The sequence below is a fragment of the Vicugna pacos genome, chromosome 3 (genome assembly GCF_048564905.1).
Source record: "Vicugna pacos chromosome 3, VicPac4, whole genome shotgun sequence".
Taxonomy (NCBI): Eukaryota; Metazoa; Chordata; class Mammalia; order Artiodactyla; family Camelidae; genus Vicugna; species Vicugna pacos.
In genome coordinates, this window is record NC_132989.1 from 90990717 (window position 1) to 91007121 (window position 16405).

At 45.2% G+C, this 16405-nt stretch overlaps 1 protein-coding gene across 2 annotated transcripts in view; it reads right to left on the reverse strand.

Annotated features, from left to right (window-relative positions):
• Window positions 1-16405, reverse strand: part of GHR (growth hormone receptor) — a 238473-nt gene that overhangs the window by 54719 nt on the left and 167349 nt on the right. For both annotated transcript variants that reach the window (XM_072958742.1, XM_072958741.1), the window contains exon 3: window positions 9668-9733. In XM_072958742.1, the coding sequence (XP_072814843.1) occupies window positions 9668-9733 (66 nt within the window). The remainder of the gene's footprint in view (window positions 1-9667; window positions 9734-16405) is intronic.

The following is a 16405-nucleotide window of genomic DNA, read 5'->3' on the forward strand; positions in this document are numbered from 1 at the left end:
GATCTTTAGGATGCACTTCCTCCCTCTCAGTCTTTGGTTTCTCCCAAAGGAGTAGGGAATGTGTCTCTAGTCCTGTCAATAACTGGTGACTAATAAACAAGGCACCTGCTCTTAAAAATACCTCCACAAGGAGAGGTCTACAAGGCAGGACAGAGCTGGCATGTGCTGTCTGGTTATCTGGTGCGACAGCTTCTCACTTCGGGGCTGATATACCCTTGGAAGCTATTTACTCATGGTTTAACCAAGATTATTCAGTCAAAAACAAAATTTGGGGGAAGGTACCGAAGAAAAATGTCAACGTTTTGCCCTAGCTGGTTCTTCGCCCAAGAAAGGCAGGCTATTTAGAGTAGAGTGTAGGGGCAGAAAGAGGGTGGGGATCGCGAGGGCAGGATGAGAGAGTGGAGGAAACATTCCTTCTCCTTATACTCCACCAAGCTCCTGATCCAACTTTCAGAGCCAGCCACAGTCCACCTGCAGCCCGAGTCAGACAGCCTAGCCTGGGGACTTAACCACTAGTCAGTGTATTACTCATTGCTGCTGCTAAACCTGATTTGGGAACCTGCCTTATTGGCGAACTTCTGAAGCAAAAATACATTTTAAGTTAGGGACTCTAGGACTCACAAATGTATACAGAACCCTAGTAATAAAACAGTACTTGATTATTGCCAAATGACTCATCCAGGCAGTAAATGTTCTAAAAGCTCAGAGAAGGGAGTTTGGGACTGAATTTTGCCCAGTAAATCTGCTGCCCTTTGGAAAAGTAGAAAAAGTTTGTTTTAAAAGCACATCTTTGAGCAGTCTGTACAGTCATCCCACCTCTTCTATAGCCAGGACAGTATTTATCAGGCGAAAGAGGAAAGAAAGGGAACAACATTCCAACATTCTATGAGGTGTCAAGTACTGTGGAGAACATTTGATGGAGTCCTACCTAAGGGCAGCCCTGAAGCAAGACTCTGAAGCAAGGAAATCAGACTCTGGCAGCAGCTCTTTCTTGCTCTGACCCATCACCTCTCTGGACGCCTTTCTTGCCTGGTACCCACGTCTCATCCTTCGGACATCTGGAGGTTGGCAAGCCTCTCGGTCCCTTCCTTTCAATACGTGCTCCCTGGCTCCCCACCTCTAAAGGGCCAGACAGACCTCCAGCCCAGGCTGAAGCGCTAACAGCAGAACACAAAAGCAGGGCTTCTCAAGTGAGGTAGAAAATGGAGCTCTTTTTGTAGAGATAAGTGGCAATTAGAAGACATATCATGGGGGGAGGGTATAGCTCAGTGGTTAGAGCACACGCTTAGCATGCATGAGGGGCCTGGGGTCAATCCCCAGTACCATTAAAATAAATAAATAAATCTAATTACTTCCCCCACAAAACAAAAACACCCCCCGCCAAAACCCCACAAACAAAATAAATTTAATATTTTTAAAAAGACACATCTATAACATTAAAATTTCTTTTTTAAAATCAGTGTTTCTCTAACTGGGCTGTACAGGCATTCTCTGAACTTGGTGAGAATTTCATTTCCTTAAAAAATATACCACTCAATTATGAGAAATATTCTAGATCCAGCATCCTTCCTATCCTCCCAGAAAATAGAAATGAACTTGAATAGGAGCTAAGCTTTGGTGAGTGGGGTGAGGAGGTAGGTAGGGTGTTCCCAGCAACCCAGGCCACCACGGCTTTAGGAGTAGGAATAGCAGCACTTGTAAAAATAATAAAATATCTCGTATCTACTCCATATCTACTTTGTGCCAGGAATAGTCCACGTACATGTCTGCTCCTCATAATGACCCTTCGGGAGAGATACTAGTATCTCCATTTATAGACGGATAAATTGGAGCTCATGGCATATCAGCAATATGCCAGGTGCACACACACATGACCACCTGGGATCTCCTGCTCCCCAAATTCCAAAGTCCTCATCACACAGCCTGGACCCCCACTGAAACCAGTAACAGAGTTTGCCGCGACCACTCCTGTCTGATGGGAACAACACCTCCAAGACTTCTATGGAAACTTCTGGTCTGCTCTTCCCCATGAGAAAGAAAAAAGGCAGAAGAGGAAATGCACGGCTGCTCTCAGATTTGGGAAACAATTACATTCCCCATCAGGGTTAATCTTAGTGTTGCGGGAAGGCACCAAACCAAACACCGTGAGATCTAGGCGGATACCTCTCCCCAGCTTCCCTTCTGCGTTTGCTCTCAGGTCGTTCCTGAAGCTCAGCATGATGTTCACTGAACCGATATTAAGGATCCTATTTTGTGTAAGGCCTGGCTTACGTTGTGATGCAGGGAACAGAGCATATAAATATGAGGGAAGCCTAAGTCTTCGCCCTCTAAGAGTTTATAACCAGAGGGAAGCTGCCACGTGCACGCAAGCCACTTGAGCTCGATGCAAAAGCTGCACAGCTTCAAAAGCAAGGCTGCAGGCGCTCTCTACTACTTGTGTGACTCACGGGTCACAATCAACTTTGGGATGCTTTAACTTTCTAGAGTCACTAAAAAGCGTTCACTACTCACTAGGGTCACCCACGGTGAAAGAATGTTCGTCTTGGATTTCATCCCTGAAAAATGTGTGTTACGCTTTGGAAGAGAAACCATACTAGGAACTGGCATATAGAGAACACGCAGGCCCACTGGAATTTTTAGGGAGATGCTTAATCATCCTTCTCAGACTTAAAAAGAAATATATATAGTAGTCATTTCTAAGATCAAGGCTTTTAGAGGACTGCGTCCACAGATTTTTAACTGCTTTCTTCCTGTTTGGGTTCCAGAAGAAACAGACGACCTTGACCTGTGTTTACAGTCAAGAGGACCCGCAGGTACTTGAGGGGGCTGACCTTGAGCTGTGGGCTCTTTCCGCCTCCAGAGGTTCAGGGACACTGTCTACACATGCACACAGAGAGCAGATCTCTTGCAAACTGAGTGGTAAATATCTACTTACCACTGATTATGGCTTGGCAAATTGCTGGGAGTTGAGGGGGATAAAAAAGTTGAGACCTAATATTTATCTTACAAAAAATCCTTAACTCCCAACAATTACATGTGAAAGCAGGCAGTGTATAATCCAGCACTGATTCTGGGAAACTAATAGCAGGACTTATCTGGGTATTCTAGGCTGGAAAAAGTCACTGTCAAGTCCGTAATTTGAGATAACTGAACACTGTCATTTGAATGATCAATATTATGTATTAACCACACTTTATTTTGCTTAACTAGGGGCAGAGGCAAAGCACTGCACTGGTGGTGCCTTCTCTACTCTCCTGTTGTGGTCTGTTTAAGAGATTTAGGGAGGCTGTTTAGTCTGTACCTCCGTTTCTTCTTGTCGAAAGTACATCATTCTCCTGGCCTTCCTCCTACTTGGGAGAAGCAAGGAAGTGGGATAAACAGCATTTGCGGGAGGCTTGGCATTGCATGGAGGTGAGCGCTGCCTGTGAGTCAGGAAGGGCTGCCACTAGTTCGGGTGCAAGAGAGAGCCAACATAAACACTGTTTTCTTAAAAGGGATCCTGCTAATCTGTGTTTACTTACTGACTCATTTACTGAGTTGTTTATAAACAGTCGGCTGTCAAGAATTCCATGTCCGCTTCCATGTCAGAACCCAGTGTCACTGCTGGTCTCCAGTGCATGTCCAAAGCTCAAGATCTTCGGAACAAATACAGGCTGCACGTTCTAAGATACTGTCCCTGCATGGACACGCTGCCCTGATGCTGCGCTGCTTTTAACTCTATTGTCAGCTTGTGCTTATTTTAGTTGTAGTGTCTGCTAATAAGCCCTGAAGGTTGAAAACATCTGATGAAAAAGAATGATTAAAGCTTGGAGGGCTATGGGGCTCTTATGGGGCAGTGATGGGTCATAGGCAGGGGTGGGGCTATCGTTGCCTGGGCAGCTGAAGTGTCCACAGGATACCACAGGGATGACCCGGAGCATCCTGCAACGTACTCTAAGACCAGACTATGACACTAGTCCCATGACCTGAAGCTCAGGTTGGTGGAAGGCTTTGGGGAAAGACTCTAAGAATTTATAGTGATGGACAAGAGAAATGTCTCCTGCATATTTTTCTCTCTCTCTTTTCATAAATGACTGCCAAAGGGCATGGAGGTACTCTGCGGTAGCCAAAGAGTAATTAAGACACTGGGGAAACGTGGCTCCTATGTTTTGAATTTTATGTGTGTGCATGTAAAATCCAATGATTATTCATTAAATGCTTGGCATTTGCCAGGTCCTTACCAGGTACTGTAAGATACAAGGATGTAAAAGACATAGCCCCTATCCTTAGGGATGGTACAGTCTATCAGAGGAATAGAAAGCACATTTGTTTCAACCATCAGGTTGAAACAAATGACATAATGATACTGAGGTCTCGAACAGAGCTGAGTACAGGAAATTTCATACAGTTCAATTCTAACTCTCATTGGAATAGAAACAAGAGCCACGAGAGACTACAATAAACACCACGGGGGCAGGTGCTATTCTAACTACTTTAGATACATCACCACTTGTAATTCTCACCACAACTTTATGAGGTAGGTACTATTAGCATCTTTATTTTAGAGATAAAAAAACAAAACAGAACTAATGTACAGAGAGGCTGTGAAATTAGCTAAAATCATGCAGGAAGTAAGTGGCAGAGCTGAGACTTACACCAGAGCTGCCTTGCTCCAGAGGCTGAGCTCTTCAAGCCCTGTGCTACATACTCTCTCTCCTCGCGAGGGAGGGAGAAAGCGCTACACAGATTCCAAGATGGACGTGCACATTCTCTTTGTGGGTAACGGAATATTTGAAATATGCCTTAAAGACAAAATCCATAAAGGGGTGTTCCCAACTGGGAGGTAAGAGGTGATCATTATGAATGGCTGTAATGAAGCAGAAATGCAAGGGACATAACGCGGGTGTACAGAGCACACAAGGGAGATGAAGCTAGAGAGGCACACGGGAGCCCTATGGTTGGTGAATTATTTAAATGCCAGAGAGGTGAATTATTTATCATTTAGAGAACAGCGGGGAGCTACTCAAGATGGTGGGCCAGAAGAATGCCCGGATCCAAGATAGGCAAGAAGAATGGATGCGGAAGTCGAGAGTAGGATGGCTGGGAATAGAGAACAAATAGGAGGCAGGGAAGAAAAACTAGGGAGGCTGCAGGAGTCCAGCTAAGAATGCACAGTAAGGATCCCAACAAGCAAGATGGTAACTCTCTTAAATTTTTGTCTCATACAAGCGTTTTCATTGACAAGTAACTCGCCATTGTAAAGGAAATTGTTTGTAAACTTAGACAAATTAAAGCAATTCATTTGCTATGCCCATCTAATATGATAATCTTTGGGGATTCCTTCAAGCTGAATTCTGACCCCAGTCGTGGATATTTATGTTCAGTTTGCCTGCTGTCATAAAGTCTTGGACTATTTTATGCCCCAACTGCCAGGCAATGAAACTTCAATAGTTTTCTCCAGTTGGATATTCATTTCCTTTTGAGGTGGAAATGCCATTGATCACACAATTTACACTTCCAGAGTAACATGTCATAAATTCAGTGGAAAAAAAAGGGCTTTAAAAAATGGCAGGAAAACTCTCCCTCAGAAAGATGTACAATCATCCAGTAATTTCTCTCCATGTACATTTAATAAGTCTTATGTATTTGGCCCATATGATCATCAAATCCTTTGCCAAAAATCAGCTGTGAGAGAGAAATAAAATTATTGGAAAAACACAAAGCACACGGAAGCAGCCTAATTCAGGAGTCTGCCTTCTTCAAGAGCACTAAAAATGTTCTGATTTTTTCTAGAAGATTCTAACCATCCTCATTCCCCCTGCAACACAAAGCAGCTTTCTTTGTGGTAAGTTTGTACCATTACTTCTTTAAAGTACACAAAGATGTCTATCTTTTTAAACTGTAAACTCCCTCAATATCCTTCTTATCCTGACGTATGTTTTCCCCCCACATTTATGCCTTTGCATAGGTGAAGTATGCTCTACCCATGCGTGTGGGCTGAAAAGTCCTCATGGGACTTTTAAAAATAGCTCTTTGTTTCCAGAAAATATTTCTTGAGAACGTACTCTGGGGAAGTCATGCTAGTATGTGCCCGTTCCCCACGGATTAGGCCCGGTACCCACGCAGAAAGCAAAGCCCTAAGGGTTTAGAGGATGTGACGCACACCTTTTGGTAAGCAAGTGAAGGAAGAGATGAGAGCAATGGGTGATTCTGTAGGTGCTGCATTGCATGGGTTAATCTGAGCTGGTCTGGTTTGACTGCATGCTTTTCTCCAGTTCCTGTGCCTGGCAATGCTATGTACGGACTGTGTTAACTAAAGATGGATGATGTGTTGTCATCATGGGTCCTGACATGTGTCAGGGCGGGACATGTCAGCCTGTCAGTGCTGCTTAGCAATATAATGAGATTTACAATTTGGACCTAAATTCAGTGGAACTGGGGGCTGATGGTTAAGCTATCCACATAGCTAGAGCAGGCCGACATGACCAGTTTACTACAGGAAACTCCATCACCAGCAGACTTTGGGCTTCCTGGTACCAAGATGCTTGGTGGGCACAGGGGTAGTGGTTCTAGACCTGGAGACAAAGTATGTCCAGTGTGTCAGAGGACAAAGGGGCCCACACTTGGGCCCTCCAGCCCCCGGTCAATCTGGTCAATGCACAGCCCTCATGTACTGCTCCACACTTTGTTGTTCTCTGAGGTAAACCATTCGATTCCTATGAGTCCTTTTAGTGACAGGACACTTCAGGTGATTCATGTGCAGTTAACACAGGTGGCGAGATCTGCTCCCCCACGCTTGGCCCCAGCGAACCCAGAGGTGCCGTGACAACAAGGGGTGCCGGTGGGAACTGTTAAGTGTGGAGCTGGGGTGGGGGGAGTGGGGAGCTACTAAGGATACTTCCATGCAATTAACTTGCACTGTCGTTGATTACTGACAGTTGACACACTGTGACCGCTACGACCCTGAATTAGACCCAGCTGTTCATAACCCAGCCGCGGGGATAAGGGACACAGGCAAGTAAGTATGCTACACAGCAGCATTCACCGTCCTCCTTCAGAGCAGAATGGAGCAGTGTGATCTCCCACAAGGCAAGCACGAAGGAGGGTGGGACTGCCTTGGGCCAAAGGTCTAAGCATTTTGGCTGAAACTTCGAGTAGGGATAGGATTTATATTTCCAGAACGCAGTGTGGGGAGGAAGGAGGAGAGTTCTGGAAGGTGGGATGGCCGGAGCAAAGTCCCAGAGGAGGGAAAGCACAGTGCTCCTGGGGAGCAGCGGGTGGTCCAGACGTACGAGCTGGGGTCGGATGACAGGTGGCGGACTTTAGTGGGATACGGAAGGCTCGGGTTAGGCTTGCTGTTACAATTTAGGTAGTGGGAAGGGTATTGTGATAGTTAAGGGTTTTTAGAGCAGAGGGACATGTTGGGTCCTGAAAGTTGCTCCTGGCAGCGGATGGTGGATACGAGGAAGGAGAGACGGGGTGGGGCAGGAGGAGAGAGAAGGGAGACAGCCGTCAAGGGCTCACTGTACCAGCCCATGCAAAGGCGGCCTGCAGACGGCGGTGGGGGCGACAGTTCTTTATGTTTGGACAGTTCTGTCTAGGATTTGCTCTGAGAGGGTTTTTGTTTTTCTTCCTCTGTGGGGTTTTGCTTTGAATCTGAGAATTCCGAAAAGCGTACGTAGGAAATGTGGGCACTATAATCATGTACTGACAGGACATTTTGTGTTGAACACTCGTTTTCTGTGTAAAACGACCCTCCAGGGAGAACATGAGCTCCCTGAGGTCAGGACAGTGTCTTGCACATTTTCATTTCTTCCTCAAGGTGCAGAGCCAGAGCTGAGTGCACAGCAAAGAGTTAAATGCTTGTGACACAGTGACCCAGAGAGGTGAGGGGAGCTCTAGGGTCTGTGACATCTCAACTAGATGCTTGGATGACAAAGGCGGCCATGGGTCCGAGTGTGTGCACTATGCAAGGTGCCCACTGATACAGACACATCCACTGATGTGGGTTACTTTATCCAGCCAGTCCCAAGACAGAGGGAAGGTGGCTTTAGACAGGGAGGAGCTGGAAGGACAGGGTTCTTCCTTGCGTGGGGAGGTCACTGTCTGTGTGATGGACCATTGATGAAGGGTAACAGCTATTATTCGTGCTTATCACGAGGACAGAAAATCAACAGATGCCAAATACCTGGCAGGAATTTCTGCGACACAACCGCCAGACTCAGAGGTTGTATTTCAGTGGGGCCCAAAGCTTAAGCAACTCAGACCCCACGACTTGACAAAGAAAGGCTTAGAGAAATCGTATTACCACTTCATGAGAAAGTGAAGGGCAGTGTATTGTGTGTGTGTGTGTGTGTGTGTGTGCATGTGTGCATGCATGTGTGTGTGTGTGTGGGTGGGTGGTGGGCGTAGGGTTCCAATGTGGGATGGAGCAAGCAGTGTTAGTAGAACATTCTTAACTGTTTTCTTCTCATTTCTTCACAGAAAGTAACAATAAGTCACTACGTCTGCTGAGTGAAGGCTTTGGAACAGACTGGCTAATGTCACCAACAGCTACCCCTTTTACAGGCCCTCACATTAATTAGGGAGATTAACATGACAAATACTTCTAAACCAGGGGAGTTGTAAAGAGTCTGTGGTCTGGAACAACCGACACATGGATGACGTTTGTTAAAAGCAGGACCAACCCTCCCTCTGAGTCACCGCCAAGAAAAATGATGTTTACATCTCTTATTAGAAATGTACTCTGCAATTTAGTCATAAAACCCAAACGATGGTTTCATGACGCCAGAAAGACCAATGAAACAGCAATGGCTTAAACACAATCAGGTACACTGTCTTCCCTTCCTTTGCTGTGCACTCTGGACTCTGGCATATACTTCAACTGAGGGGGAAAAATCCACCCCTAGTATTTAATTAAAGGTATCTACTGTGTGATCAGGATTTTTTTAGGGGGGGAAGGGGTTAGAACTAGCATAAAACATGGGCTTTGACTAGATTAACTGCAACATAATTAATTTGTGCAGCCCACACAACTCATTGAGTCCTGCGCACAGTATGAACATATATATGAAAATGTTGCGAAATGCTGTCACAGAACAATGGACAAAGTTACATGGTAGCTTAGGGGCAGAACAGGTCTTCAGGCCTAGAGGATTTGGAAAAGCTTCCCCAGAGAGCTGATGTTTGAGTTCGTCTTGGAGATGAAGAGATAGCTGGCCCAGGACAGGAGGGGGATGTGCAAAGCCATTTTAAGGAGAAGAGATGGCTTGTATGAAGGCAGAATTTTGGAGCCTAAAGCGATTTAGTTGAAAGGACCAATCTGTCTGTTACCATGATCATTAGGAAAAGAAATATCTTAAAATAATAATGACAAGACAATACAGGACTTGTAAAAACAGGCAGATTCCTAAACTCAATAAACTGATTGTTGGCCTACAATAAATGATTTCATCTTTTTTTCTTTTGCATTAATTTGCCCTTACTTAACCTCTAAAGAGAAGCCTATAAGAGCAGTTGAAAAGGAAATCCTGAAAAAAAAAAAGAGTTTTTTGTTTGCCTGTGCAATTTCGGTCAGTCATCCATCCAGTTACCGAATCCCAAATAAAACAGATAAAGGACAATATCTCGAATCACAGTAAAGCCGGGGCAATATTGCTGAAGGCAGAAAAAGGATAGAAATTCTTACTTGTCTCTAGGCCTGGATTAACTCTCTGCAGACTCTGGGATCCTCTGACAAGGAGAGCTGGTGTGGCTGAAACAGAAAGAGAAGAAAACCATTAGTCACCCCTATAAAAAATGGTCTGACAGGGCCTCGTTACAATCTCATCTTCAAATGACAAAATGTGGCCTGGCCCAACCTCACAACAATTCCCTCCTTTTTCTTTCTAAAACTAAAATTGCACCTACCCTCTAAAAAGAACTCTTAAAGATTCAGAGCAAATGGAAAACTTCTGGTCTTATTTACCTCTGGTCTCATGCCTGGACTCGGTCAGGAACAATGAAAAAATGCCTTCCTACATCACTTGAGTCCAGACTTAAGTCTTGCTTGTGAAAACAAGGAAGAACATAAATTCTTTTTAAAAACAGTATTTAAAAAAAAAAACAGTTCAGTCAAAAATGTTTATTCTTAGAAATAAACACGTGAGCAATCCTGGGAGTAGGGAAGGAATGAGGGGAAGTGAAAAGTTGGACAAGAGGGAGACGGAACTTTCTGATGTGAGGTGGGTAATGAGTCATCTATTATAAAAGCAGTTCTAATTTTATTGATACTAGTGTTAGGTTGCATTAAAAATAGGGAAAATGGAAAACGATCAACGTAGTTACCATTGAACTGCTGAACTGGGTTGCTCTGCAAATATTTCAGCTACAAAAGTCTATAACTGCTATCTGGGCTTGGTGGAGAAGGGGTGTCTCCAGGAGTCTCCACATCACATCATGTTATCCTTGGGTTATCAGAGAAGCAGCTTGGTCCAGGCCCACCACAAACACCGAGCACCACCTCAAAGCAGTGAAACTGCTGGCGCTTCTGGTCCTCAATAGAAACCCACAATAACAGTGCTAAAAAAAACACTTTTTTTTTTTTTAACGAGAGCAAAAAATTCTATTGAATTTTTACATGCAACCAGGAACCTTTACAAGAGAATGAAGATATCTGAGAGTTACCAGAGTAGGAAGAGTTTATTCCCTTTTAGACAGAAAAAAAAAAACCATATGTGAAGAACTGACAAGACAAGGGGGTTTGGGCCTGCTTGCAGTAGTAAATGGTAAAGTAACAAGATTTGTTTATACAGTCATCTAAGCCCTAAGAATGTCCGCCTTCGTCCAGGAAGAGATCTTTCTTCGATATGAAGAAAAGAGAAAGACAATGAAGATGTGTGTCAGTGAGCTGACTCCTCCCATCTCCCAGAATTTCAGGGTGGGCTGAATCCTGGTCTTCTGTCGGGATCCACTTTCCAGTGTGTGTTTCCACTAACTCGCCCTACCTGGCTCAGCAGTAGGAAGCTGGGTCTGGGGTTCAGAACACGGAACCCACCAGAGGAAGATAAGAGTCTCTCATTCAATGCTGCAGAATTCTAACCCCTGAGAGTGTTTTCAGTCTGGGCATAGAAGTGATAGTATTTTTCCAAGTGAAGATAGGTTTGGGGGGCTTTGGTGAATTAATACTTGAAATTCTGTGACTATTGTCTTGAAAAGTGTTTCTTTTCATTCTATCTATAAATTTTAATATTAACTTCATCATTGGTCGAAGCTCATTTACTCCCACATGCAAGAAAGAATTATGACAAAAAGCAGATGGAATACACGTTTTCCTGGAGTAGATAATGTAGTGCACTTTGATTGTAACGTGACCAGAAAGGAAAATTGCATTTTATGAAAATCCCCTGAAGTCTACTCACTGCCTTGATCTCTTAAGACTTGTTTATGACCATTGTCTAGACCCCAACCCCCACCCCGGATTCCTTGCTACAAATCAGAGAACACTTCATTACCTCTTGCCTCAACTGGGCACTAACACATTATTTTGGGTCAAGGATTGGCAAGTTTATGTAACTTCCAACTTTGAATGACCTGTCTCACTGACAACTATATATGCCTTGAGAAAGTTTTGATAGCTTGAAAAAAAAAAAAAAAGAGGAAAGTTAAGTCAATCATGGAATGACACACAATCACATGTGTTACTTTGGTCAAAATTATCCAGCAAGTTTGTCTCAATTTTCAGCTTGAAACTGAGAAAACAGACACCAGTTTCCAGGCTCAGATCAGCAGGAAAGTTGACGGATTTCTCCAGAATGATGACTGACATGGAATGTGGGGGTCAGTCATTAGGCCCCCAGGGAACCCACGGAGCCAAACCCCAGGCCTGGAAATGCCTGGGGAGGCCTGGCCACCCCTGACTCCTCCCAAGCTAGGATTTTGCTTTCCTTGCAGACAGACATCTGGTGCTTTCCTCTTCATGTTTGGTAACATTTTCACGAAACAAAAAGCCTTACTCAGCTAACACCCTCTGCAATATGCTATGAATCAAGACATAAAAGGAAGCAACAGCATCCTTGGGGAAGAACCACAGATCTATGCCAGTGCCAAGAGGCTGCCGGTTCCCAGAGGCCAGCACAACAATCAAAACTGTGCCACCTTAGCAAATGGAGGTGTCACCTGCAGTTGTCAGTTTTCGTGTCCAAGCTGTTGTCACTGGCTAGAGGGGCTGAGCAACGAGGGAAAACAAACAAAGGGTGACAATAAGTAGAGAATCACAGCTCCAGTATATCACATAGGGGCTTTCAAATGCTGGCATTATGACATGAATGAGCTCCAGCCCCCAAGCTACAGCCTTGGGGAGCCCACAGCTTCTGGGCAGGGATCTATAAAGGAAGGAGAGGTCAGCAGTGGGGAGTGATGCAGTGGCCCTTAACGAGTCTGGAGGAGCTTCCTGGGGAAGGTGACTCCTTGAGATGGGTATTGAATTTGGGATAAACAAGCAATGAAGAGCAAAGGAAAGGGCAGTTGGAGCCAAGAGAAGCATTGGACAGAGGCGAGAGGTAAGATGCAGCCTGGGCATGTAAAGAGCAGTGCTTTGTTGGAAGAGGGTGGAGCACAGCTGAGCTGGGATGTGTTGAGTGGGGGAGAAGTCAGGGGCATCCTGGGGGTAGTCTTTCCAAACAACTTAATTTTGATCCTGCAAACACTGGAGAATGACTGATTTGTAGTGCCCTGGGCTGGAGCTTCACGTGGTGGATCTGCCTAAGAACGAACTGCAATCTAACCTTTCCTACTGATGTCCAGCTATGGACTCAGCTTCCCAACTATGGCACATAACTAACTGGACCTCAGTTTCTCTGTCTGTAAAATGGGGACAGTAGCAGTATCTACACCCGTGAGGTTTAAATCAGTTAGCACATGCAATATATTAAATATACAATATAATAAGTGCTTAGTAAACATTAGATAATGTTATCATTATCACCGTTATGATTGCTACCACTACGCCGAAAGGGCCTGTCTTTTCCCATGGAGAGCTTGACAGTGTTTTCATATGAGACCTTGTGAGCTTAGGGCTTTGCACATACGAGGACAGGACGCTGCCCTATGCCCGGCAAGACCCCCTCTACTTAGGTCCTCCTGAGCAGGCCGGATGCAGGCAGTGGGATCCTGGGGAAGTGATATCAGTGGAACTGGGGATGGGAATCCACCTGGGACTAAAGGCAGTCAATTCCAGTTCTTGGAAGTTGGTCAATTCTCTACTGTCTTGGTAAGAAAGATAGTGGGGGAAAAAAAATCAATGTTCTTGCGAGGACCGTAATTTTCCAGTTATATGGCATTTAGAACAAGCCCCGAATAGACAGTGCAAACACAAGTAAACCAAGATACCACAAGTGGCAACCAGTCTACACAATGACAAGAGATAATGGAAAGGGCCTTGCATGGCATCTCCATAAAACAAGCACTGCTTAACGGTAGCTATTGTTATCACTGATGGCCTATGGTTGTGGTAATGACAGTGAGGTACCTGTTGTGAAATCCCTATTTCAAGACTTCTGATTGCGGTCCTCATCTGCAGTATATACATATATCAAAGCATCATGCTGTACACCTTAAACTTACACAGTATTTTATGTTAATTTTATCTCAATGAATCTGGGGAGGGAAAAAAAAGGACTTCCATTGAGAGGTCTGGCTTTCTCCTTCGGGGCAGGTTAGTTGCTCTTTACCAAACAGCCTTGGAAACCACTCTCACATCCTTTGCTGTCACTGCTGGTTTTCCCGTGCCCTGTGACACACAGCGTTTCTTGAGATGGGTATTGCTTTTGTCTTTGTAACCTATTCAGAACACAGGGCATGGCACCTAGTAGGAAAAAAAAAGCTTCCCAAACAAATGAGGTAGATGAAGATGAATGACTAATGCTTTAAGCTTTGGCTTTTAGGCTAAAAGGGAATCAAATAAAAATAGTTTATTCTCAGCAAATTTTGTCTCTCCTTATAAATCTCAAGTTTGCTTGCCTACTTTTCCTGCCTTTTTGAAGTCTGTTTATCCTTGAGCACGTTCCAGAAATTTTCCCTGCTTGGATTTCAACCCCAAAACTCTTTCCAGACCTACATTTGCCTTCCTGTCCTTTTTTTCTCTCTCAAACTATGATCACCATCACCGAAGAGTATTCAGTTTAAAGTCCTCACTTCCTCCAGATATGCAGCCTCTTTGCAATAAGGCTCAAGTTCAAGCTCACTGTCTGGTCACATTGATGCTATGCCTGGACCATCCTGCTGCCTCTGAAGAGGATGGCCGATGGCAAAGTCAAAAACTGTGTGTGAGGTGTTTATATCTCACATTGATTGTGCCCTTTAAATGCACCAGGCCCCACAAGTCAGGTCATTTTACAAATTATCCCATTTTACCTGTACAACAACCCTTTGAATTAGATATTATTAGTACATTGTATGGATGAGGGGTCTGAGGCTCAGAGAAGTTAAGTCACTAGTCTAAGTCTACCCAGCAATTACACGGCAGAGGCCAAATCTGAATGGCAGCCAGGCTCTGACTCCACCCCACTTTACTGTTTCCCAAACTTGCCCGACCATCAAGATCTACTGTGGCGTTTGTTAAACGTACAGATTCCAAGGCCTAGTCCCAGGTCTGCAGATTCTGAATCTCTAGGGCCTTGGTCAGTCCGCACGTTGGCAAGGTCCCGAGAATCTGTACACTGACCTTGCACGCCCCATCCCCCAGCCAGCTGGCTCTTATGACATCACACGTTTGGGAAACTTCACTGGCTACTACTTCCTGGCTCTGGTCAGTCACTGCGTCCTCTGTGGGGCTCCCCTTCTAGGCTGCCCCACTAAATGCCCACAGCTGGTGCTCATGACCAGGCACTTGTAGAGCACAGGCTGATTTATTTGAATGCTGCAGACATTCTGGAAAGTTCTATGGATGGGGCCAGGTTGCCGAGGCCTTGGGCAGGAACACCTTTCAGCGGTCAGTTCATGAGCAACCAGGCAAGGCTCGTACACCCAGGGCTCCCCGCCGGCTCTGTCATCCAGTTACGTTTACACAGCAGGTCCCGGGGCTGCATGGTCACCTTGGTCACGGCTACCCCTTGGCACACCAAGTCCTGGGCCTGAGTGCAGTGACAATTCTAAGCTGGAACTTTTTTTTTTTTTGCGGCTTACTGGCTTAACTGAATTCCCATCCATAGTGAAATGCATTATCTTGAACGCATTAAAGCTCTTGGCAGCTCTAAAGAAGCCTGTGCAATCTGAACAGGAAATCTTTGAACCTTTCAAATAGACAGTGTCACCTCCCCAGATCGCCATGAGGGAATGTGTTTCCTCTATGCTTGAACACTAAATTGTGGAGCACATATATAAGATAATTTAAACAAACAAACACAAAGGAACCCGAGAGGATGCTGGTGGTTTCACGCACCTTTTAAGGCTTAAAAAAGCTGTTTTACAAACATATGGCAATTTTGGAGGAGAAGCTGGTGTCATGAAAAGAAACACATGCTGACATAGATTTGGAGCAACTGTAACTTGCTGTCAGTGAACTGAGAGAGTAGCTGGGCCTCGAGGTAAGAAGAATCAATGTGCGTGTGAGACCACACAGACCTTTCCTCGCAGCTCTCCCTCTGGCTCAGTGCGACAAATGTGGGTGTTTCCTAACAACTTGAAGCTTCACATATTCCTTTCCTGCCTGGCAGGGCTCTCTTGGTGAGTTCACACACACACATGTGCGCACACACAAACACACACACGCTCATGTCCTCCTGACACAAGCTTATGCACATACTGAGGACATCTGCTTGCAATTAAAGACAAAAACTAGGGCCTGACTTTTCAAATGTAGCTCTTCGGTTGATAAGGCCAGTTAAGGGGGCAGTGACTTGCGCAGAACACATTGGGAGGGGGAGTTTTTTAAAAAGCAGAATATGAAAGGGAGCAGTTAACATGAATGCCGGGTCTCAGCTGGCTTGCATCTTCCTTTGGCAAAGATTCTCAGCAATTCCACCCGCTTTCCCTTCCAACTGCTTGGAGAACAGTGCACCACCCTGCCCAGCTAGCCACCCTTACAGCCGTGTCTCATTATGGAGAACAGCAAGTGTGTCAACACCTGGCAGCGGGCCGTGAGCCAGCCCTCTGGGCCTTGTGATAGCAGGGGCCCGGGGGAGTCACAGCCCTGCTAAGAGGGGCAAACAGAGTCCGGGTTGGCCCTGGGCCAAGATCAACCCTAGGTAGGCCAGTCCGGGGTACAGGGCTGGGACTGGAAGGGTAGACACAGAGAGAGCACTACAAGGTCAGACCGCGGTGCAGGGAGAAGGACAGAAGGGTCTCTTCCCTTACAGTGTTGCCGTAGATGTTTTTAATACCTGGGAAGTCACACATGAAAGCAATAGAGTCAGACAGATTTAATAAAGTCCAAAGCTCAGATGGTGAC